Below are 24857 nucleotides of genomic sequence, written 5' to 3'. Positions count from 1 at the left end.
TTATAGTAACATGAATGTTAAATGTGCAGTTAAAGACAAACCCTTTGAAAAGGAAAACCACCAAACTATTTTAGCTCTTGTGTGGATTAGCAAATTAATTTGCATAAAACATCATCCTTTGGATATTGGCAGGAGGGATTGCCTATAAAATTTAGTCTACTGGGTTATTTTAAATTGCCTTCCATACAGCTCATCTGCTCCATCTCTGCTGAGCAGCATGCTTAGTGGCTGGTTAACACAGAAGGCTATCCTTCCAGGATTTTAAAATAAATTAACATTTACTTAGCTGATGAATTACATGGAGGACAGTATAATAGGCATTGTGTTTTCCCCTGAAAACAGCCAGGTTTCTTTCTTACAGCTTGAAATCTTGTCTATCCTGACAGCTACATTATGCAGCATATTCAGTGCATGGCTTAGTAATGGATCTAATTCTGGCTTTGCTGTAGTTAATCATCATAAATGTTTGGCTTTAAAATAAGTTATATTGGGAATCCTAAGATGTATGGATTTTATTTTCTGAATTTTTGCTGGACAAACAGCTCACAATTACTATGTATATTTTAGATAGCAACAGGTTGTTCTGTATCAGTTCCAGTCTGTCTCTCCTGTTCAGGTTCTCGTTTTCTTAGAACTGATAAGAACTTTATCACTTGGGAAACTTCTGTTCCTCTTCGAACGTGGTTGAAATTGATAAGAAGTTCCAGCCTTGGACAGTGTGGGGTGGAAAGGAGAGAGTTCTAAGACAGTTGCTTTTGCCTTATTTCCAAAGCTAGAAGGTTAACCTAGCCCCTAAGAAAATAATGGAAGTTGGTAAGAACGAAAGGTCTGGGTTCCCCATGGAAAGCAGGCTTTGGGCTCTCACCATGTTACTGTTTTTTCAACAAGACTGAAGCTAGCTCTCCACAATGAGGTACTTGATACATGGGTTTGCACATCACAGTTGCTTTTGTTGGTGAAAGAGGAGCTTTAGTTTCTAGTAGCACATAATTTAAAAAGATTTGGTGTTTTTTGTGTGAGAGCATCTAAAATAACAAAACTGATCAAAGGCATTAACCTTTTTAAAGCATTTCGATATTTCAGTTTTGTGGAAAATGGTTGACTAGAGAATGGCTCATCTGTTGAGACAGTTATGTAGCTAACTTTCATATGGTATAGCATTCAGTAATCTGTGGAAATTGTGTTTATTTTTTATAAATTCAAGTGATTAATTACATATGCTTTATGGTGTATTTGCTTTGTGACTGACAAATTGAACAAAAATGTATTTCACATAAAAGTTTGTTTTCAGGGAGAGTGTGAATGTGGTTCATTCACAAAATCTCTTAGCGTTAAAATCATCTTTGAAAATATTCTCTTACAGGTAGCTTCATTTATTTTTAGGTCAGTATTTCACTCTGCATCAGCTTTCATAATCTCTTTACATACTTTAGGAACAGGCAGTTTATTGTTTTTGACACACACTACAGGGTCATGAGTGGAAACAATTCGGGCTACAAAGTGCATGTCAGTTCAGTGTTCCTCTGCTGACGGCATGTCTGTCTGAAATCAAGTTTAAAAAATTGGCCCTGTCTCCAGCTGACTTGTTTTGTCAGGCTGAGTCATAAGATTAACCCTTGACTTGTCACCAAGGAAAAATGGAGTAAACAACTGTACCCTGTACAGTACCACTTATCCAGCTATGATTCATTTCACTGTAACATGATTCTCTTAAGAAAACAAATTTCAGAGCAGCTGTTGCTTGGCTTAAATGAGGATTAGAAAAATTGCAACCACAAAACAAAAACTTGCTTTGGACTTCAGGAGCTTTTGGAATAGTTACCTGGTAGCAGTTCCTGCAAATGCAGAGTTATTGCTAACAACATAGCCTTTTTTTCAGCAGTCTTTCAAATTCTTCCATTTTAGGTTCATATTTTATCCTGGTGAAAGTAAATTTATGTGGTTTCAAGTTTGATATGCTGAGGGAATTATGGCCTGATCCTATACGGTCAATGAATGTCTCAAATGTGAGAAACAATGTTTTCATACAGTAAATGTAGAGCAGATACAGTGATATGTTTCAAGCATTGGGCACTCAAGATTTTATTCCCAATGATGTGAGTGAGTGTAGGACAAATAATTTCCTTTTCAGTAAAATGCAATTGTTATCCTTTTGATTTGTGGGGAAGCAAGCCAGGAGCAAATTCATTTAGTGACTCATTATGGAGGGACCAGTTTGTCTCCAAACAGATGTTTGCAGTGGCATTCCTCAGTTTTATTGATCATATTGTTGCTTTTGTCTTACCCATGTGCTGGTGAACAAAGTTAATGATTTACTTCTACTGATAAATGTTAATAGTGTTAGTAAACATTGCTAGTTAATATTACCTATGTATTTTTTGTTACACTGTTCTTACAAGTGTAGGGCAGCTAAACACAAAGCAACCTCCCACCAATGCTACACAGTCAAGTTAGTTTTCTCTGCTTGATGTTTTTAATATTTTTCCAGTTGCTTATATACAGGTAATGTTTATTATTTGAAGGGGGTTGATCATGCTCTTCATCTCTAATACAACTATTTTGAAAACTGGGCATGTGTGCATGGAGGTGCAATAGCAATTACAACTGTGTTGGTGATAGTCTTCAAAGAATTGACTGCAGTTACCCTGGAAGTACTTCTAATGTTTCAAAAGTTTGCATGCTAAAATTATTTTTAAAGGTTCTCTTAGTGCTTCAAGTCTGTGAGCTAAAGTGTCTTTTCCAACTTTTCTAAGTTGTACATTATTCTGAAGTAGTGTTTTTAATCTAGTGCACTATAAGAAGTAGCACATGCAAAGATCTGAAGATCTTTTAGCAAGTCTCATCTGTAGAGTCCTGAACATTAGTGAGAAGCTTTAAGGAACGGCATTGTTAGCTGCAAATCAAAGGTTCTTAGGGACTCTCTGGGGACTGAAATGGGTCTTTGTGGTCCCTAGGGAAGGAGGAAGCCGCCAGTCACTCTGCAGGCCTGCCAATTTAATAGTCTGCAGTATAGTGATGTTCTTTTTTGCAGCTGCTGCTGCTACGCCTTTTGTATTGGAGAGGAGTTTGGTTCAGATATCATTAGCTTTGCTGCATAGTTAAACAGTTCTGGATGCGTAGTTTGACTTGCAGTAAAAATGCAAGTGTTCTTCAGCAGATGGAAACTTCAGGATGTATTTGCCAACATATTCTGAGCACAGTAGTCTAATTGACTGGAAGAGTTCACTGAAAAAAACATTTGAAGCTTGAGATGGGAATATTTTTTGTCAGCGTGTATATATTCTGTATATTTATAGACACTACAGTAGTGATGTCCTGAGATAATGGACATTACACAGAGATTTTTATCTGATTGAAGTATTCAGCTGCAGTCAGTTTATCACCCTTGTGGATCTTTTTAGTTCAGAGGGTTTCACTGACACACGAGGTGCTTGGCAGAATGAACCAGACTTCTGCAACTTGCTTTCTCTCCCTGTAAATGGCTGAATTGAACTTTACCCATTTTTTTCCTTATCCTGAAATATTTTCCTGCTTTTGTCAGGAGGAAGGCAGGGAGAATTCACAGCATTGGCAGTAGACACAACTGGAGGTGGAGAAATGTGTTTGAATGTTAACCTTTTTTTCCCTGGATTGAAGTCGGTATCTGACTTAGCAGAAGCTCAGTTAATAACCAGCTGTGTTCACTTATAGAAAATAAAAAAAATGTATGCCTCATTAAGAGTTAATGTTAGTTAATGCCCCTGCTTGGTGAAGAAAGTAAAAAGGCCTAGCAGGCATTGATAGTGTGCAAATATTGAGGGATCTCTGTGCTGGAAGTTGCAGTCTGTTTGCTGTATTGAATAATTCACGATTTTGTGATGTGACAAAGTTGCTGAGGTCCTCTCCCCTTCTCTGCCCTGTCTTGTATGGGCACGTATGTGTGCTCTTTCATACAAAACTGTATTATACAATATCAAGGGACCCTGGACTCGTGTTTCCAAGAGAATCCTTCCTTATAGGTTGTATACCCCATCTTAAAGACATGGTTTTATTTTAACCCAACATATTGCGTAGGTGTTGTCTGTGTTAGGATCACTCCCTGCCCCATCCTGCCCTGCTCGGAGAGGCCCGGGAGCGCGGGGGGCTCGGGCTGTCCCCTGGGACTCGCTCCCATTAGCTCCCCGCGCCTTTGGGAAACGTTTGCCAAAGTTGGAAACAACTTTAGACAGAGCCAGATGGCCGTGTGGCTGGAGTTGCATCGAGCAGCGTCTGCACGGCCACAAGTGCTCTAATTTAATTAAAACAAAAAGCAGACGATTATCTCAGGGCTCAGGACGTGCCCGTGTGCGGGTTCCCTGCGGCCCCCGGCGCGTAGGGCTGCGTGTGCCGAGCCCTCAGCGCCCGCGGGCCCGTGCGCGCCTCCTCCCGGGGCCGGGGCGCGGAGCGGGGGCTGGCGCGCCCCCCGCGCCCAACCCCCGCGCCGGCCGGAGATGGTTCAGTCCTGCTTTGCTTAAGCCGCCTTTGAGCGCTCCATGTGCGCGGCGGCGGGTGGATGCCGTGGGGAGCGGGAGGCGGCGCGCTGAGCCCGGCCCGCGCCAGCCGCGCCATGTACTGCGCCTACCCCGTGCCCGGCGTGGGCAGCAGCTCCCTCATGTACTACTACAACGGCAAGACGGTGAGGGGCCGCCTTTGTCCGGGGCCGCCGGGCCGGGCTCGCGCAAGTTCGCTCCGGGGCCCCGCCAGCCCGGCCGCGCTGGGGCGGGAGCTCCCCGGGGGCGCACGGCGGGTCGGGCTCTGAGGGGAGCGGGCTGGGGCGGGGGGCTGCTTTGTGCCACGGGGGACGGGCGGCCGCGCAAGACCCGCCGAAGTTTGTGTTCCTGCTGCCCGCGCCTTTTCTTTGGGGGTTGCGGGTTTGGCCGGGGTTGTTTCGGGTTTGTTTTCAGGCAGGGCCCTCCCCGAGCGCTGCGGGCTGCCCTGTGCCGCGCTCCCGGCTCCGGCGGCCCCAGCCCCGCGCAGCGGCGCGCACCGGGCCGGCCGCCAGCGCTGCCCTGCCCGCGCCGGGCGCTCGCCGCGGGACTTCGGAATCATCAAATGTTCCTGCAAAGGCGGGAGGGGGGAATGCGGATTCCGGAGGGGGGGAAGAAAAAAAATCTCTGTGGAGCGAACTTAGTGAACTTAGTGCAAGTTGGACGAGGTATTTCTGTTTCGTGGTAGATAGTTCTGTTTTTTAAATTAGAAGACCAGTTCTGATTTTTGTGTGTAAGAATTAGCATACGATGGTAAATTAGCAACCGTGTGTTTCTTCCAGTCTGTTTATGTTGTATGTGGTTTTGGCTTTCTTCTGTTACAAAAATAGTATTAAGTAGGAAAAGGGGAGATGCTGATACTGATCTTTTTTTGTGGCTTTTTTTTTTTTGTTTGGTTTTGTTTCTTTATTGCTGGTCCACCTCCCGTGGGCCTGTGTGAGATTTGCTTTCATTAGTAAACTTTTTTTGCCAAGATTTTAGTTCAATGGTAATTAAAATATGAATCTTTATATTCATAAAAGAGGCTGTGTACGAGCTTCTTGAATAACAGCAAAGACGCTGGAGGAGAGGTTGAGGAATCAGTAAAATCGCTTGGTCTCTATTTCATTTCCTTTGGTATAAATGCCAGCTGTCTTTCAAATATGAAATGATTTTTCTTTCATGTTTGCTCCTAGGCTAAAACAATCTGTTTGAAGTTTTATGTGAAGATATATATAAGACTTAAGTAAAATTAACTATACAATACCCCTGAAGCAAAGGGAATATAACTTGCATGGAGTTTTGATTTTATTCTTTCTAGAGCACAGATCACTCTATTACAACATTTCTCTTTGTTCTTGTAGCAGGAAAAAAGGCTTTGATCTTATTAAGTATTTCCAGGCATATAGTAGATGGAAGTGCTGGTACTGTAGGAGGGCATGGCTTGAAAATTGATAGCATGTGCCTGTTATGGGTCAGAGGTGACCTTTATGAGCTTGAAAACTTAGTAAATAGATGACAAATCATATGATCATCCTATATCATGTTGCCCAAGGTTTTATTTAATTTTTTTTTTAATCTTAGTAACTTTTACCACTGTTTCTCCTAGGAATATTGCAAGTTTGCCTAAATTACTAATTTAAATATACGTAAGGAGGTTATGTGGAGTTGTGGGATTGGTTTTTGTGTTAGCTTTTGAAGCACGCCTCTTGGTGTGTATGCCAAATCTTTGTATGAACCTTTCTACAGTGAGAGAACAGTACATACCCTAATTTTGATGTCTTAGTGCTTTTATTTGTATTGTCTGATAAATTAGTGGTTGCTAGCATGAAGCTCATTGTTCAAGTTGGAGATTTTTATTTAGATCATTGTATTAGATTTTGGGTGCTGGCATTCCTCAATACCTGCTAATGTATATAAAATCCGATTTCTTTACTCACAAAATAAGTGAGAAATCACATGAAGAAAATGTGTAAACTTTTGATTAAAATATTTTCTTCTTTTCAATTTCTTTAATCTGTAAGCCAAAACAAAGCTTAGTATTATGCTTAAAACCAAACATATGAGCAGCCCAATAGAAGATTCAGTGAGGACTGGCACATATATTAAAGCCTGAAATATAAATCAGAGGCTTTTACTGTTAGAAGAAGTTCAGTTTTTTAAATTTGTTTTAGGAAGGACACATCAAAGTAAAAATAGTGATTTAATACAAATCCCTTGCTGAGGAGTGAAATTTTACTGTTATGTGTGATAGGTGCTATAGGAAAAAAAATATGTATTTCAAGAATCCCCTTTAAATCAAAAAGAAAAAAGTCCTAATCTATTTCGTAAAGAAAATAAAGCACTTGCACTGCACTAGACGTAGCCTGGTTTTCTTGTTGTTGTGTTTGGGGGTTTTTTGTTTCTTTTTTTGCCCTTCACCTGTTGACATTTAGAAAATACTCTCAGTTTAATGAAAACTTACAACATTTTGTATCGAGCTTTTAGGAAAAAATTTAACGCTATACTTAAAGATTGTTTCTATCAATAAGGTTTTATCTTCTCTTTCAGTCAAGAGCCATGCTGCAGACCTCAGCCCCCCAGATGTTCCAAATCCCTAATTTCCATTAAAAATAAACCTGCAGAAATATTTAGGTAGAGATAATAGCACAAATGTAAATTATGTCTTTTTGTGTTTTTTTTTTTTTTTTTTTTAAACTAATGCACAATTAAGCAAACTTTGTCATTCACTGTGGCCTTTTCATTTAGATTTTAGGAAGTGCAACAGTACCGAAATGATATTTAATAGAAGTGTGATACCATCTTTGTGTTTAAAAGTAAAATAGACTTGCATGATTCCACTGTTTTCAGTTCACCTACAAGTATAGAAATAAGTTAGTTATTTTCTAAATGTACTGTAGAATTATTTAAATATAGATGACAATGCAGTAATGTGCCAGTTTATCACCAAAATAAATAATTTTTGCAAAAAAAGATTATATTTTATATCACTTATTACTACTATTTAATATGAGAACAGATTTGTGAGTATACTCATTTTTATTGTTTTATTTTGTGTGTTTTATGGGTTGATTTAATATACCAGTCTATGTACAAGTATATTTTATTATTAAATAAATATTTATTTTTCTCATCATAGGCTGAGATTGAGCCCTTCTCCAAGGTGGAGAACCTGCATCTTTTCCAGTAGATTTCTACAATGCCTATTTAAAAAGGACAAAAAAAGAGTCAGGAGATTTAGGTATTTTGCATATACGCAGTGTGTTGTGATTTGCTTTTTGGTGAGCTAGCTTATACCGGGATATTTTTTGAGAAAATACTCTTTTCCTTGAGAGTTTTGAGAGCTTTTTATAGACATGTTGCTGATGAGCACATGTACAGATGAACAAGTGCACAGAGTGTGGGGAGGGCCGGGTGTGTTGGGGGTTTTAGGGCAGCAGTTGCCGCTCCTGCGGCCGCCGAGCGCTGGGGCAGAGCGCGCGTTGATAATCCTGGTGATGCTCAGCTGGCACGGCAGCGTGCCTGCCTCTGCCTCTGCCTGATCTGCACTCAGTAATGCACCAAGGCTTCCAGCGTCCATGGAAAATGGTTTTGGTTTGTAAATTTTGGAGCAGCCAGGTGCTAAGATTCAATTTCGCTTTTATTAGTACTGGGCCAGCTAGTACACAGGGAGGAAGGTACAATTAAAGCTGTTCTGTACCATATGCTGCCCACAGCAACTTACACAAGGTCAAAGCTAACATTATGAGTCAGGACAAATATAAGATCATCTGGAAAATCTCTAGGGGTACGTGGCTGTGGACATTGAATAAAGAGAGGTAGTAAACACTGGTCAGCTGGATTTTTATTTCTTTCTGTTTCTCACTCTTCCTTCCCCTCTCCATCCCACTGAAAAACGATGAGTTACAATTCATCAGCCCAAGAGAGTTTGCCCTGCTCCACTCCATTGGATTGAACTGCCAATCTGCTGAGCAGTGCTCCCCTGCCAGGAGGGTGTCTTGACTGCAACAAGCTTTATGAATGCTTTAAAGTGAAGGTTTTGCCCATTTCCTTGGGCACATGACAGCAGCCAGGGAAGGGCTCAGGTGCTGGATGGGCAGTTCTGGATTTCTCAGAACATGCACACCAAGGAGGAACACGCCCCGTTTGCTCCCTGCCTTGGCTCCCTTTAGCACGTGCACAGCACGGTCTGCCTGGAGAAGTACAATAGTCTGTGCTGGAGGTGCAGGACCAGAGAGTGGCTTCAGAGAGCAGAGGGACAAATGGAAAAGATGGCCTGTGTCACTACTGTGTGTTTGTGGGGGCACTGCTGGTGCTGGGGATTTCTCCTGCAGCTCGAGCAGCCTTCTGAAGTACAGGGAACAGGTTAAGAAACAGGCAGAGTAGTTTCAAGTGTTCTGGTTTTCGTTTCCTGAAAATCTGAATTCAATCAGGAGTTTTTGAAGACATAGTTGCATGTGTCCCTTAGTGACAGCATGATTTGAAGAGTGCGGTGAAGAGATTTTGCTTAGGAAATAAAATATAAAAAGAATCTTCAAGCACTATATAAACACATATTTCTTCCTAATGTTGTTTTTGCTGCCTTACCTTCTTTTTCTTTCCCTCTCTAGTTCACACTACAATAAAAATAAAAACTACTACTAATAATAATAAAAAAACAAACCAGGCCAAGAAGTTTCTCTGTACTGAATTTGATATTTTTCCTAAGTTTGTCTCTTGCTTTTTAACATGACTTCCAAATTGTCTTTCCCTAGGGAAGAAGCTGGGAAGTACTTGTGCTATGTATCATTACAGTGGGATTCTGCATTTCAGAAATACCCAAATAGGCATGTGTAGCATGCCTAAACTGCATAAACATTTATTTAAGATGGAATTCAGTTTAGCTACTCTAAGAAGTTTGAATTTTATACCATCCTTAAAAAATACAGTTTGATTTGTGGACAAGAGTGTTTTCTTAAAGGAGTCTTGTATTTTCATTTTGGATAGTGAGAAGGGTTTTTTATATACATGAACCTTTAGAGCTGGTATTGGAAACAAAAGTATGTTTGAGGATGTGGTGATACTGACTTAGTACACTAGGGCTCTTCATTTTATCATCTTGCTTAAATATTAGTTAGACAAGAATTTAGATGGGATCTTGGGTTTGGTTGGATTTTGGGGTTTTTTTTGAAGCTTCTGTCTTGCTGTAAAGAAGAACATGGAAAACTGTAGTGAATATTCTACATTCCTGAAGTTTTAGTATATGATTTTGTCAGAAATACAGTAAACATGAAAACAAGTTTCCTTTTCCTAGAACTGCCTTTCAGCAAAATTAGCTTTTGCTGCAAAACCTGCAGATAATAGTCTGTAAAGTTCTGCCACATGTACAAATCATTCATCAGCGCACACTTGCATGACTGATGCTGATGGAATGCAGATAGGCTACTTAGCAGAGTTTACAAGCTACAGAATAGGTTATTCATCTTTACTGGTTTCAAAAAATTCTGTCTCAAGCAGCTTGACAAATATTTTCCTGAACTTCCAAGAATTGCTTAAATGAGTAACATAATTCATAATTTCATAAACAGTGTGTGTGATGGGAGTCTTGGTCTTGAGATAGCATGAGCTCATCGGAAGTAAGTTTGGTTGCTTCACTGCTGGTTTTTTAATCTGCTTTTAACATTAATATTAAACGTTGATAAATATTTAAGAATTTGAAACAGGAAAATTGCCTGAGAGGATGGATGCCAGCAGGGCTCCAAGTGTTATATTTATTAAATGCATTTATAGAACAAGACTTGGAAGTTTTCTGTAGCATAAAATTTGGTAAACCCAGATCTTCAAATTACTGCTGAAGTTATTGGCACCTGTATTATTAAAGAAGCAACAGTGAGTAATATTTGAAATATTTTAGATATATTAGGTCCATATAAGTTTCATGGTAGTGTTCATTACCTGTGGAAATCACCAAGGCAGATTTCAGAACTGGGATGTTTCTGTTTTGTTAAACAAATCAAACAAAATTTTAAAAAAACCCAAATCAAAAATCAGATGTCGTACATCTAATGTCTCTCAGCTCTGAAGTCAGGCCCACCACTACCCCAGATAAAGAAATCTGAATTTCTTTCATCCTTCTTTTCCTTCTGGAGAGATGCAAACCAATTCAAGGGTGCGGGAGAGACTGATGCGGGTCTCTGACTTGACATCCTCTGCAACCCGTTTGTCCTGCTTGCCTCAGTGGAGGCTTTCAGCCCTTCAGGAGCACTGCAGCATTAGGATTGATGTATATATTAGCACAGCTCCAAAAAAGTCGAGTCCAAGACTTGATAAGTCATGTAAAAAAACTGGTTTTGGCTTGCGTTTATCGGGAGGGAATTTCCCATTCATAATGGGAGAGTGTTTTGCTTGTCAGCATGGAGGCACGCTCGGTGCCTTTGGCCACAGTGCTTTGGAGGGGATTAAAGATGGGCTCCTCTTCTACCTGCTAGAGACAGCCCTCTTCAAGGAGACTGCTAACAGGCTGACCTTTTAACAGTATTCCTTCCTTGTCTTAGCGGGAATGTCAGCCAGGAAAAACTGGTTTGATGCCTCCTGGATGTCAGTGTTATCAGTTTAATAGCTAAAAGAGGCCGTCTTGAGCAGCCACGTCATATTTTTAACTGCCTTACTCAGCTGTGGCAGAAGAGAAAGCCCTTTAAGTAGGACACCAAGTCCTGCTGGGGAGCCGCTGCTCGGCCGTGCCGGCAGCCACGGGGTGCGTTTGGCTGGGGAGGGGTCCCACTGCTTGTGGGCCTTTCAGAGCGAGCTGGCTGCTTGCCCTGATGCATTCCCCACTTAAAAATAAAATTTCATCTTTTTTGTCAACTTTCTTATTTAAAACCTTTGTATTTTGCATCTCATAGACTTGGGGTTAATTTTAGTAAAATTTCTCCTTTGCTTTTAAATTTTGTTTGTAGTAACGCAGCACAAAAATTATGATTAGGTCATTAACCAGAAAAAACCCGGCACTCATCTGCAGGTGATCAGATGACATCAGAGGCCTGGTTTTAATTTGTGGGTAGTTCTGATTGTAACTAAAAGAGACTGGCTCCTTTTGTGGAATTGGCTGGCTATTTCCCCACATCTGGAGTTAATGAAGTCTTTGAGACCACATCAGTTGTGTTTTGCCGCAAGAACCCTTTGATCTGAAAAATCTAGACTGGCACAAGTGCAGCTTCATAACATTGCAGCTATGTTTTTGCAAGCTATAGTTAAGATACCAAAACAAGCAGAAAGTATATGAAGTTATGTGTCTGTGCTAAGACTTTCATGTAGCTGTTTGGAAGGGCCTCTTTTACGTTTATATAATTCATAACATTTTTATTATGTTAATGGCTTGTACATACATATTTGTGAATTATACATTTGTAGGAGCTTTTAATTCCCCTTCTGAGATAGTGTTTAATCAGTTTCTATAAATCACCCAATTATGTAAAATGTTAAAATTTCTGTCTGAAGCTTGTATTTACAAATCTCGTAGATAACGTTGCAGTTTAAAAGAAGTAGAATTCGTCACTGTAGGTGACTTCGCATTAATCAGTGTACATCTCCATGGCAGTGCTAAATGTCATAAAGCTTTGTTTCCACTGCTGTCCTGTGACAGTGATAGATTATCCATCAGCTATAGCATATGCTGTGTTATTCTGCACAACAGAGAACTTGTAAATTAAGCCCAGTTTTACCTAATATGTTTGCAGTCTTATGAGTGCGAGTATTTACAATTTGACAGAGTGACATTTCTGTTAAAATATGTCCCAGGCATGGAATATACATGCATTCATCATATAGAGTAAATACATATGTACTGCGAACATTGCTCAGGATGTATTGTCATTCTGTCACTCAGGTCTGGTAAGCATCTCTATTTTATGTCTATTCCATAAACTGAAAAATTTCGAGTAAAATATTGAGCAGCTTTCCGAAAAGCTTTCCTTCCGAAAAAAATTTCATTTGTTTTCAATAAAAACCAACGGTAAACAAGCACGTAACTTAAAGTTTTGAGTTTTCCACTTGACTCCTCCTAACCAGGTGTCTGTTTACCTGCTGCCCTTTTCATTGCAGGGCTCATCCCGACAGCTGTGCCCTTGTCCCGGTTCCACCATTGTGGGATCGCGGGGATTTTGCTGCAGTGGTGCCGCTGTGAGCGAGGCCGCGAGCGCAGTGCCTGGGCGCGGGTGATGTCAGAGGCGCTGGCTCCGGCACATCCCGGCCGTTTGTTCCCACAACAGCAGGGCTGCAAAAGCGTTCGGCAGCGGGAGGAGGGGGATTGGGATGCAAATGGAGCGGGACTTGCCCACTTCACTATCCTCAATGTCCCTATCAGAACAGTCCGCCTCTGGGAGGACAATGGTTCTTTTTTTAGGGGAACTTAGGCTTTTTTGTTGGTTGGCTTGGTTTTCCTGGCCCTTCTCGTGCTTGGTAAACAACATCTCAGAAAGACCAGGGAGACTTGTGAGTGCCGTAGAAACATATGTGTGTCTGTACGTGCATAGGAGGGGATCAAAATAATCACTTTTGAATGTTAGGGCACAGTGCATTTTTGAAGCTGCATTATATAACCCTGAAGTTGTGAAATTATTCATCATATATGTATTTAGTAAGTCATCTGTATTTAACAAATAAGATAAACAGTTAAAAATACCACAGTTTTTACTTCATAGGAAAAAGATGCTCCAGTTTCAATGTTAACATTTTTTATATTTTTTGCTGTCGTATATGTTAATTTGCTTTTTATTTCATTTCTCTTCTAACACACACTAATCATTGCAATATTCAGTATAGAACAACTACTTATGGGTAAAGTCCTCGACTCTGTGAATACTGGGCCTTGTTCATTTTACTGAACTTACTCCTGAATACATTTATATTTCTTCTTAGAGTTGCTGCAGTGAAAGACTTTGAGTCATTATGTTTATTTGGCATCTTAAGTTTTTAACTTGAAAAGAATATTTGTTGCTCACAAGTTGAGAACGGGCATTCCACTGGTGTGTTAACACTGAAAAAACAATAGTATTGCTTTTCTTTAATGCTAGGCCAGTGTGAAAATTACGTCCTTGGTGTTGCAGTGTTAGGGTTATTCCTGAGGACATGCATGCGTCTGTTTCTGATGGCTCTCCAAAGGCCTGCAAGTTTCTGAATGGGTGATAAAACGTCTGCATTAAAACCTTTCCATTTGTCACTGGATGTTATTTTCTTTCTGATTGTTGGGATGCCAGCTAATTAAATATTCAAATAGGCATACAGTTGTTTTAAAATAAAATTTGTTTGGGGCCCAGTTGTTTTATCTTGCTTTTTTATCTTGAGCAACAAGTCTGTGCGAGTCATGTACTTAGAAAGCAAAATCAGCATTCAGGCTTTTATCAGGCCACCTGGCTGAGTTGGCACACCAGAAAGTGTGTTGTTAGGATCATTCTACTGTAGTTCCTCTGTACTGTGGCAACTTGCTAAAAAGCAAATAAAACAAGGGCAACAAATGCTGCGGCTTGCTACACTGTTCTTTTTTTATTTGTGCTTTCTCTCTCTATATCTGTATGCTGTTGTGGTTTTTTTTTTATGCACGACACCCAGTTATTGCTAACCTGCTTTTATTGCCCTCCAATATGTAGGTGTATGCACCATCCCCGAGTTCTGATGATTTCAACAGAGAATCTCCAAGTTACCCATCTCCTAAGCCACCGAGCAGTATGTTTGCTAGCACTTTCTTTATGCAAGGTGGGTAAAATGTCACTTGTCCTTTAGGCAGAAATCTGCAGTCAGACACCGTTTACTGGTGAATGGAGAAGTGTAAAGAGAGCATATTGTGCTAGAGCCTATGGTTAGGTTTTATATACTTTTGAAACAGCTAGATGAAGGGAACTGTCTGTTGATGTAAAGTTTTTCTCATGACATTAATTGCTGACTGAAATTTAAAGGGATTACACACCAGGCCAGATGGACAGAATTCCCATCCTTTGATTTGTAGGGGCTTCAGAGCAGCACACTGGAGTGATAGAGAAAAATGAGGTGGGGGCTTATTGACTCTTCTGGAATTTGACTGTACAATATCAGCTAACAGTCTTATGTTCTCAAACGCTTGTATATCCAGCATGCCAGAAAAAAGGGGGTTGCACTGAACGAAACAAGAGCAGAATCCATTTCCTCAGCCTCACGTCACACAATTAGCTCGTGCTGCAGTCTGGTGAGGGTTTGGAGCACATTGAGAGCTCAGTGTCTCAGAACAGGAATTCACAGAGCACTTCACTTTGTGCTACAGAAGGGAAGGGAAACTGCACTGACACACAGGCTGAGGCTTATGTAATGTAGTAATTTCAGCTACTTAAATCTGCTATTTCGAAATGTTTTTATATTTTTGTGGTGCTAGGGTATCTTAGACTATAAATTGCTTGTTTTAGGTAAATAGATGTTTTGCAGTGTATGTTTATGATGAGTTCTGTTTGGCCAAACTTCTTATCCCTCCACCTCCTTTTTTATTATTTATTTCAGTCTGGACTTTTTATCAACACTCTTGATTTAAATCTGGCCTTGCTGAAGGTCTGTGTAATTAGCAGAAGTGCGTGGTATTTTCTCAGCTGTGGTTGGATTATATTTCAGCTATAAAGCCTCTGTTGTTTCTTTGGTTTTTTAAAAATAAATATAGCAACAGTGTGGTGGTATGAAAATAGAAGATGCAGTATAAACTGGTCACCATTTCTCCACTGATATTAGTCTCGGTAACTGAATTCTGTATTTGTTTCAAATAATCTTGTAAAGGAACAGAGAAAGTAGTATTCTTCATTAAATGCATTTTTCTTGTTTTCTCTTCTACTAAAAAAATACTACAAAAAAAGATGGGACCCACAATTCTTCTGACCTCTGGAGTTCATCCAATGGCATGAGCCAGCCTGGCTATGGTGGGATGCTTGGAGGCTCCTCTTCCCACATGTCCCAGTCCGGCAGTTATGGCAGCCTGCACACACACGACCGTTTGGTAAGACTCAGCTCACATTAATCTGTTTATAGCTGTCTATGGAGATCTAACTAATGAGAATTAACTTCTCGTTTGCTGCTCATGTATGTCAGGTAAAAACCCAGTTAGAAATCACAAACTTTGTGTATTACTAGATTTATGTCCTTCTAGTTATGTCAGTTGTATAAATAAAAACCTGGCTGTGTAGTGGTCCATTCAGAGGTTGGATGAGTCCCTTTCTTCTGTAATAAAGAGCTGGGTGTTACATGTTTGGTATCTTAAAATATCAACATTTATTTAAGGACTAGTTAATGTCTTATGTCTGCTTCTCTTCTCTGCAGAGCTATCCCCCCCATTCAGTCTCACCTACAGATATAAATGCCAGTCTTCCTCCGATGTCCAGCTTCCATCGTGGCAGTACCAGCAGTTCACCTTATGTAGCTGCCTCACACACTCCACCTGTCAATGGATCAGATAATATTCTGGGTAAAAAGTTCTTCCTGATTTTTTTTTTCATTTTACAAGAAAATGAAATTTAGGGCTGCATGACGCACAAAATTAGTAAGATTTAATTTATGACATGCTTGTAGATCAGGAAAAATTCACCACTGTGATATTTCTATCCTCAGTATGGCTGACATAAGGCAAATTGTTTCTCAGTCAGCTTAAGACTTTCCCATTTATTTGCTTTCACAGTCAAGCCTGTGCTCAGGGACTGGGTGGGTGTGACTTAGTGGCCACTGTCCCTCCGTAGCTCAGTACATGTGCGGGCCCTGTAGGCAGTTCTGGCACTGAAGTTTGCAGAGCTGCTCTGGAGAAAGGCAGGAAGGCTGCTTCCGAGGGGAGGTTGATAAAGTGCATCGTAAATTCCTCTCTTAACAATTTGAGAGATTACAGAGTAGCCAGTATGGTGGCTGGTTTAGCCTCCTCTGTGCTCACCTAGGAAGAAAAATAGAGGATGATCATCTGTTCCTTGCACATACTTGCTCGTCTTGAGATATGGCTGTAGAAGTTAAATGCTTGTAGATGCTCCGTGTTGGTTCGATAGGATTTGCACTTAGCTTCATTTTAAGGAAGTGGAATTTAGTTCGGGTGACTATGTTAGCTTTGATTTGGGAACATGCTTTAGACCAAGATCTTTAAACAGAACCCAGTTAGTGAATCTGCATGGGAAATGCAGGCTGGAAAATCCAAGTTTGTCACAAACTTGGAAACAGTGAGCGTTGCATTATTTAGATTTCTGATGTGAATGGCTTACATTCACATTCAATACATTTTTTGGCTTTAGAAGTTGATAATTGGAGAAAGATGATTTGCTTTTAAAGGGTCTGTCTTCTACAGCAAAGCAGATATTTCTGAGGATTCAGTTCCTCTCTGTGTTTCCAATTGGCAGGGCTTCAGACTTCCTCTTGGCTTAATGGTGTGTGGAGCAAAAGGGCACGCAAAGCTGCTGACATGCAACTGAGAGCAGGGGTGACAGAAAGCTTGGTGCATCAGAGCTTTTCAGGGACTTCTTAAACTAAAGATGAGAGCACAACACAGGGAATTAGAGCAGGGGGAGCAAGGAGACCCACAAGGAACTGTTCTGTGAATTTGGCTTTAAGAATTAATTAAACATGCAGCACTTCATGATAGCAGTTTAGAAATGAGCTGCAGTAATGTAATTTTCTGATTTTGATTTTCTTTTTCATATTTCATTAAAATTAGACTATGATCCAAGAAAATAATTTGTCTTTTTCTAGCTGCTTTCACTTGTTGGTCCTTAAGTTATCGCAGTGGTACTGTGTTTGACTTTTAAGAGAAGAGCATCTAAATGTAAATCTAATTGTTTTAATTAAATTTTTAAGTCTAATGAGAACTGATTCTATTGACACTGACTTCCTCAGAAAATCAATATAAAAAGTGGTTGCTCAACTCTATGTGATGAATAAAATAATAAAAGTAAATAAAATTTCAGCCTTAAAAATAAGTGTTGGGTTTACTTTCCACATTACAGGAAACAGAGGAAATGGTGCTGGAAGCTCACAGACAGGTGATGCACTTGGAAAGGCCTTGGCATCTGTAAGTAGCAGTTAGAATATTCAGATCTGAAACACATATTTTAATCTATTATTTATGTGTCATTCATTTCATAATATCAAATCAGGAATTTTCACATATGAAGGCAAGACAATATACTACGATGCAATTTCTTTTACTAGAAAAATGTCCTTTTTAAATGCAAGCTAAAATGCTTTTATTTGAAGAAGACTCATTCTGAATTGCTTTTTCTTCAGGTGATCAAAAGATTTAAGGCAGATCTGGTTTATAAAGCTGGTTAGACAAAGTAAAAGACAATCACAAAAAGTTGATTTTAATTTTTTTTCTGTAGTGTTTTAGGCAAAGTCAAATATTTTTAACATTAGTCTTAGAGCAGATCCTGCCTCAAGGTTTAAAATGTTTTCTCAATGGCATTAGAAAACTGAGAGGTTTTGAATGCTGTATTGTATAGCTATAATCTATGGAAGAGCCTTTAGAATGGTTTATATGCATAAATTTAAACTTTTAACTCCTGTTGGAATAATGTAAAATGTGGTAAGTGTCTTCAACCTACTGTAAATTCTGTTTCCATATGCATGCATACAGTAATTATTTTTTCATTACTGCAATCTGATGTGCTTTTTATAAGAGTAATTGATACACAGCAGCAGAAATTTTCAGAATTAGGAATGGTGGCTGGGGAAGCACTTGGTATTTCTTGTATAGAGCAAACTTTGCAGCCCTGAATGACCGTCCCTGTGTTGGGTTCTGCATCCCTCACCTCATACCAGTGAATGCAAATGTGCATGTTCATGCAGATCCTGTTACCCTCGCATCCCTCAGAGGGTCATATGTTAAAAGATTACCAGATCTGATAATGTCTGTAATGTCCGTATTGGGGAGGAGAACTCTGACCTGCTGGCTTTGAGGAGAAAAATGTCCCTGTTGCTTTCAGGGATTCAGCAAGTAGATAACAATTTGGGAGTCCAGAGGGCAGTTAACGCTCCCTTTTGCCCTGTTTGAGACCTGTCAGAAAAGAGCTGGGATCGTTTTTCCTCCTAGAAATGGCAGTGCTCACATACTGCAGGCTGTTCATTGCTCTGCAGATGTATTTGGGTGTCTGCTGTTCTGCAGCCGGAACGAGATTTCGTTGTTAAGTCTGACACGCTGGCCAGTTAGACCTGCGGGACTTCGTGGCATTTTCCACTGCTCTCCTTTTCTAAATGATTTTCTCATCCTTTCAGGTATTTTTGTCCAAGTCACTAGCTGAGAAAGCCAGGCTGATGTTTTGAGGAAAAACTAAATATATTGCGAGTGGAAGTCAGGGCAGAAATGTTTAATCTAACTGGTGGGTGGGCTCTGGTTGTCATAGAAACTTCTTTCTGTCATCCCGTGTTGTTGCTTGGCAGGAGCAGCCAGGTCATTCCATAAATCATTTCTGTCATAGCTGATGGTGATGCATTCCATCTGCTCTATCAGTGCATGCCATAGTCTGCACACTTCAAATCCCTCGCCTCATCCATCTGCTTCCCCCGCACCCCGCAGCACGCGCACCCAGCACACTCCCTGCGCTCCCTCGGCGAGAGCGCGGCTGCGGCGGGCCCAGGAGGGAGCTGGGCTCTCCTGCAGGTGAAGCTGACACACATGAATTTTGACAGCTAGGAAATCAAGAATATTTTTCTGTTTGAACAAAGTTTTATTCAAATACTGTGATTGTCGTGCCGCCTTTTTTTCCCCTAAGATGCCACTGTGTTCCTTTCTGTTTTTGGCTTTAAATGCTGCTGCTGCAACTGTTGAGAGGAATTTCTAGTTCTAAAATTCTGTTGATGTACATCTCACAATAGGTCTTTCATGTGTGAAACATCAGAGGATACGACATTTGTTCTTCAGTTTAGGTATTAAAGACCATACAGAATAGTATGTGATTAAACATGTAAGGCCAGATAATACATTTGCAAAGGTTCTTTTATTTTAGGTTTAAGCCTGGATAATTGTGGTCTTAATCTCAGGGTAGGCAAGAAAGAGAATTGTACATGAAAGTATTTACACAAAGTTCCCAAAGCCCTGTGGATTATGCATTAGTTTGGATAATGAACTAGTATAGATAGAAAGAAAAGAAAATCTGGGTATTCGTGCCATTTCTAATGTGTTTCCCTGAACATTTGCCAAACAATAACCCTTTAAGATTGTGCCCATGGAGGGTTATATGGCAGGAGAAACATCTGGTTTATTTCATTGCCTAATGCCAAATCAAAACACTTGGTCTTTAATTTAGAGGAGATCAAACAGGAGGACTGTTTAACTTTGTTGATTATATCAGACCTCTTTGTGATAACTTATGTTTTGATTCCTACCTCAGCACTGGGGTAAAGGCCTTTGTACCGTCTCGGTAGTTAAATAGCCACTGGTCCCTCCACAAAAGAAAAGAAAATGTAGGGAAGTTGACTTCTAAAAGTAATTCATGAATTAAGTTTCTTTGTTGCTTTAGACTCAATAACATTAACATAACAAAGCCTAACTGAAATGTACACTGTAGTGTTTAAAAAATTGGACTAACAGCTCCGAGGTTTGGCTCTGCAGGCTCTCAATTGTGCAGCTTTTGTCTAAGAGCCTTTTCATTAGACCCTGGCATATTGGCACCCCACTGATTGGAATGGACCATGACTGATAGGAGGAGGAGTCTCATTTGTTGCTGTAAAATGAGTCATGTTACCGTTTAAGCCTGGCAGAAGGTGTCAGGGTTGTTCATCATTGGTCATTTAACAGCACAGCAGCCAGGGACTGCATGCAGAATGAATTCTGACCTCGTATTTTAGTTGAGGCTTTGCTGTACTGTAGATTTTCCCTGTTATAAAATACAGCAAAATAAAATTGGCAGGTACGCCTGTGGAAAATGAGCAGTTTCAAAGAAAACTTTGTAGCCTTTGACTTTATTTTAATTTTCTGTATCTTATCTGTCTGAAACTCTCTGCAGTTCTTATACTGACACCCAAGATTTATTTTTGTGCTGATGTACAATGCATGAATTTCCTCCGGTAGTATGAGGTAGTTTGTTCTAAATATATTTCCTTTCTAGCATGTATGAAAAGGAGGAAGCATTTCCATTAGGGAACTGATGGTCTTTTCTAATGGAAAAGTACAATGTACCAGGAAGGAGCATGTGGTCTATCAGGTCCTGGTTTTGTCAGTTCAGAAAATACAATATGGAACTTAATGAAGTTATTGTCAGCTGAATGCTGAAATGTCATATTGTCTGTGTGAAGAGACATCAACCACACTGCCAGTGAAGATTTTTTTAACTGCCATCTGATGACTAACAAATCCTGGTCTCTGCTCAAGTAAAACAGGTTTGAACTGATGACCTATAAAAATATGTTCTGAAGTCCATAGTCAGCGTCTAAATCTATTAAATTCCCTTCATAAAATGAATTTTCCCAGTGTCTTGAGATTTTAGTTTTTAATTAAAGCTTTAAGCATTATGTCTTCTATTTTTACCAGTAGTTTTTAATTTCATTATTAGCAAGAAAAGAATCGTTGTAAGTTTAGTATCTCAAGAGGCCAATTGATACTGAAATAAGAGAGAAGCATTTTATGTGCTGCAATACATTGCAAGAGGAACAAAATTTCAAGTTTTTTTTGTTTGGTAGGTACCAATAATAAGAGAGCCTGAATGCTTTCTTGGTGTTTTGTGAAGGATTAATTTTTAGCAGATAACATGTGTTGAATGCTAAAATCTCTCTCTAAAATTTGGAAAGTCATTATTCATTGGCATTTTCCTGAAGTTTTGTTTGATATAATTAGCTGTGTACTGTGAACTCTTATGTGAATCGTTCCCCTGCAGAGACAAAAAGGCTGTAATTTCTGCTGCTCTTAAATGAGCAGGAAGGTCAGTTATACTTGTGTCACTATCAAATACAGACTGTGCTTATTTGGACAGCTGCTTGAAAATGAAAGTTCTTTGGACATTTTTAGAGCCTTGAGTGTAATAAAGCAGAGCTATGATTGAAGGATCAAACTGCATTTTTTATCAATCCAGAATCAAGAGTGACAATTAAAACATGAAAAAGAATTCTAATAGCGTTTTTCCTGTGTATTATAACATATATTGATATGTAATCTCTTTGTCTGTCATCAGATTTATTCTCCTGATCATACCAGCAGTAGTTTTCCATCGAATCCATCAACACCAGTTGGGTCACCATCGCCTCTTACAGGTACAGACTGGTCATTTGTCAATACCTTGCTTGTGGTTTTGAAAATGTCCTGTTGGAAATCAGCATTAACTTCCTTGCATAACTGCCTGTGCATTTTGGTTATTTTTCCATTGTAAAAAAGAAAATTTATAAATCCAGATTCATAGACGTTTTTTTAGGGGCACTCTCTTGAGTCCTAGCAACTTTCTTTGAAAATTAGCAAATTAAAATAATGTTTGGAAGCATTAACTGACCATACTTATGAGGGCTATAAAGATATCTGTACGGATTTGCACTGCTGAGAGAAAGAAGAGTGATTTGATTTGATTTGATTTGATTTGGGGTTTTTTGAGCTATATGTTAAAGCTCTGCGGCAGCTTTCAGTGACAAACACAGCAGATGTGTGTTCCCTCTAATGAAAATATAGTAGGCTATGAGACTATCCAACTTGTACACAAGATAGCTTTTCATTCATATATTTCATGAAGGTTTTCATTCTCTGGGAGAAGAATTTCTGGCATTTTTTAAAATAAATGCTGTGTATTGCAGGCACCTCTGTCACCTGTGCTTTGTGCATTTGTAGTGTGAATGTGGGAAGAAGCATTCCAGTGTGGAGATGAACTGTGGGCAGCTGCCTACAGCTATTAGTGCTAGTGCAGCTTTCACAGACACTGTGGCCTCAGCTGTCTAGTAAAAGTTGAACAGCTGTTCTCCATATAGAGAGGACTGTGAAAGCTCCATTGACTTAAATTTGTTGTTTAACAAAGAACTAGAATTACAAGTAAGATGATGTAACTTTAACCCTCTTCTTTCCTATAGTGCAATTTGTTAAATTATTTAACATTTATACAACAGTCTGTTCCCATGTTCTCTGTTGTTTTAATATATCCCTGCAGGCTTCTGGCCATTGGTCACTTTTTTGTAAATGTTGTGCTTCTTATAAAACAATAAAATTACCGTAAGGTGAAAAGGGTACAGAATGAGCTTAGCTGAATGCTTTTGTAATCTAGATGAATAAATTAGTAAAGGTATTGCATACAAAATGCAGTCATAATCATATGGCTGTGAATATGCATATCTTTATATGCAGTGTCACTCAAAGCCTCCATCATTCATGCTTCACTCCTATTTAATGGACACTGCTCTGGTTTTCTGTGGATGTAATGGATTAATGAATATCTGACATGGCTTACCTGAGCAGCTGCTTTGGGCATTTCTTTTCTATTATTGAATAATCCATGTTGAATTGAGTAATGATGGGATTAATGGGATTTTTGATTTAGTGATTACAGTTGACAAAAATGTTTTGTGTATTCTGTTGTACTGAAGAGGCAGATCAGACCAGAAAATTATTATTATTTTCTTTTTAACATCAAAGCAAGTATTGAAAATATTTTGTGGCTGGAAGAAAGAAGTTCTGACATTTCCACGTATTTAAAATTATAAAGAACCCAAAGAGGTTTTTTCAAGAGTTGCCTAATGAGATACTGCACCTCATTTTGTAAGCGTGAAAGCACTAGCTAATTTCTGAGTTTAGAATACAAATTTGATGTCACTAAATTGGTGTTTTTGCTGTTATTGTCTTTGCCTGTTGCAACCTGTATGAAATGTACAAAATTTGCACTTTACATTCCTTATTCTGGATTCTGATGGTTAAGACAGTAGTAGACATAAACAAATAATAGTGAAGTCCTTTTCAGGCTCAAACTTAGCATCTGCTTCACATTTATACCCTCCCATCCCCTTTAATTCCAGTGATACAGAATTTATCAAGCCTTTGGTAAATTGCTCCAGTAGTTAATTACCTTCATTTATGAATCTGGACTTTTATCTTTATTCCCAGATGAGTCACTAAGAACACGGTGAAGCACAATGTGAAGTAATTACTACTGCATTTATTGCTATTTATACTCCTGGTAGCCATTTTCTGTCTTGACCCAAAAAGTTATTGCAGATAAAACAAATGTTTTATGTGTACCGAAATAATATATTTTGGAGCATTTTAGCCTTCGTTGTCATTTTCCCCTTTTGCAATTAGGTATTTGTTTAGTTAGCATTCATAGTATTACAGATTGCTTAAGTCATAATTTGCCCATGCTTTAATTGTGAGTTAGGGTAGGAGTACTGTGTTTACCAGGGAGAGCACTGACACAGACCAACGTCATGAGACCTTGGGGTTCATAAGCTCATGACTGACTCCTTGGCTCTTCTGTTGCTGAATGAGGATTAATGACGTTTTTTAATTCAGTTAAGTAAAAGCTTGGAGAACAACTTGATGAAAACCCCCAAGTATTATGAGACAATAGTGCGTGTCTTGCCTGCCCTGCCCTCATTTAATTTCTAATTTTACATAAACATGACCAGAGCTGAGCATCTTGCATAGTTTTAATGATTGTGTACACGCTTGTGGAGTTTATATAAGCATCTGAATGGTGGGAGCCCTCGGTATTTTAAGAATCCTTGTGCAGGATCAGAGGCATTCAGGAGGTTTGGTGGGTTCTGAGGATGCAAAGCCAGCCCTCTGCAGCTCTGAGTGTGTTTGAAAGGGGAGCCAGAGGATTAGTGTTGGGGAGACTGGGGGTAAGAACAATACTGCAGTGATTGCTGTCGGTGACCCCTGTAAATCCTAACACTTGCCTGGCTTATTTGTTTTTTAATGCTGCTGTGTTGGTGCTGCCCTAAAAGCTGCAGTTGTTAATTGCAGGGCTTGTGGTGCCAGGATGCTTTTTAACATAATTGGTGGATTTCATGCACAAACTTCTAGGAGGGGGAGTGGAATGAGGCAAGCAGGAAATCGGTGCCATCTGGCAACGTGCAGCCATGGAGGCAGAGTGCCACCGCTCGGGAGGAGCCCCGGCGCTGCCGAGGTGTCACTGAAAGCTGCAGGTCACACTTGGGTTGGTTGTTCCCTCCCTTCTTTTCTTTTTGTCTCCTTTGTGAGATGCCCCACTCACAGTTTTGTTCTGGGCTTACACTACAGAAATAGGACTTTCTTCAGTTAAAGCCCCCAAACAAACGGAAGAGGTGCACAGGATTTCAGTCTGCTTGCTGCTCACCTGGCCACCCTCCTGCTTAATCCCTGTGCTGCAGGGAGTAGTACTCTGAGTTCTGATAGCAGCAGTGCTCCTGACCACAGTCCTGTCTCTAAAAATGGAGTTCTGGGCAAGGAAAAATTTGAACATCATGCTAAACCAAAAT

The 24857-nt window shown here is 39.7% G+C and overlaps 1 protein-coding gene across 16 annotated transcripts in view; it reads left to right on the top strand.

Moving 5' to 3' along the window:
- The window catches only part of TCF12 (transcription factor 12), a 162505-nt gene that overhangs the window by 118437 nt on the left and 19211 nt on the right, over nt 1–24857 (top strand). For 9 of the 16 annotated variants that reach the window (XM_063169608.1, XM_063169613.1, XM_063169610.1 and 6 more), the window contains exons 10-14: nt 14108–14213; nt 15329–15468; nt 15789–15933; nt 17444–17508; nt 21602–21680. In XM_063169608.1, coding sequence (XP_063025678.1) covers nt 14108–14213; nt 15329–15468; nt 15789–15933; nt 17444–17508; nt 21602–21680 — 535 coding nt within the window. Of the gene's footprint in view, nt 1–775; nt 914–4531; nt 4655–5149; nt 5174–7702; nt 7726–14107; nt 14214–15328; nt 15469–15788; nt 15934–17443; nt 17509–21601; nt 21681–24857 lie in introns of those variants that run through there. The other 7 variants (XM_063169622.1, XM_063169616.1, XM_063169615.1 and 4 more) reach the window with 5 other exon arrangements.

Source organism: Melospiza melodia, chromosome 15, assembly GCF_035770615.1.
Source record: "Melospiza melodia melodia isolate bMelMel2 chromosome 15, bMelMel2.pri, whole genome shotgun sequence".
NCBI classification, from domain to species: domain Eukaryota; kingdom Metazoa; phylum Chordata; class Aves; order Passeriformes; family Passerellidae; genus Melospiza; species Melospiza melodia.
The sequence above is the reverse complement of the archived record's forward strand: the minus strand, read 5'-3'. Positions and strand labels throughout refer to the sequence as shown.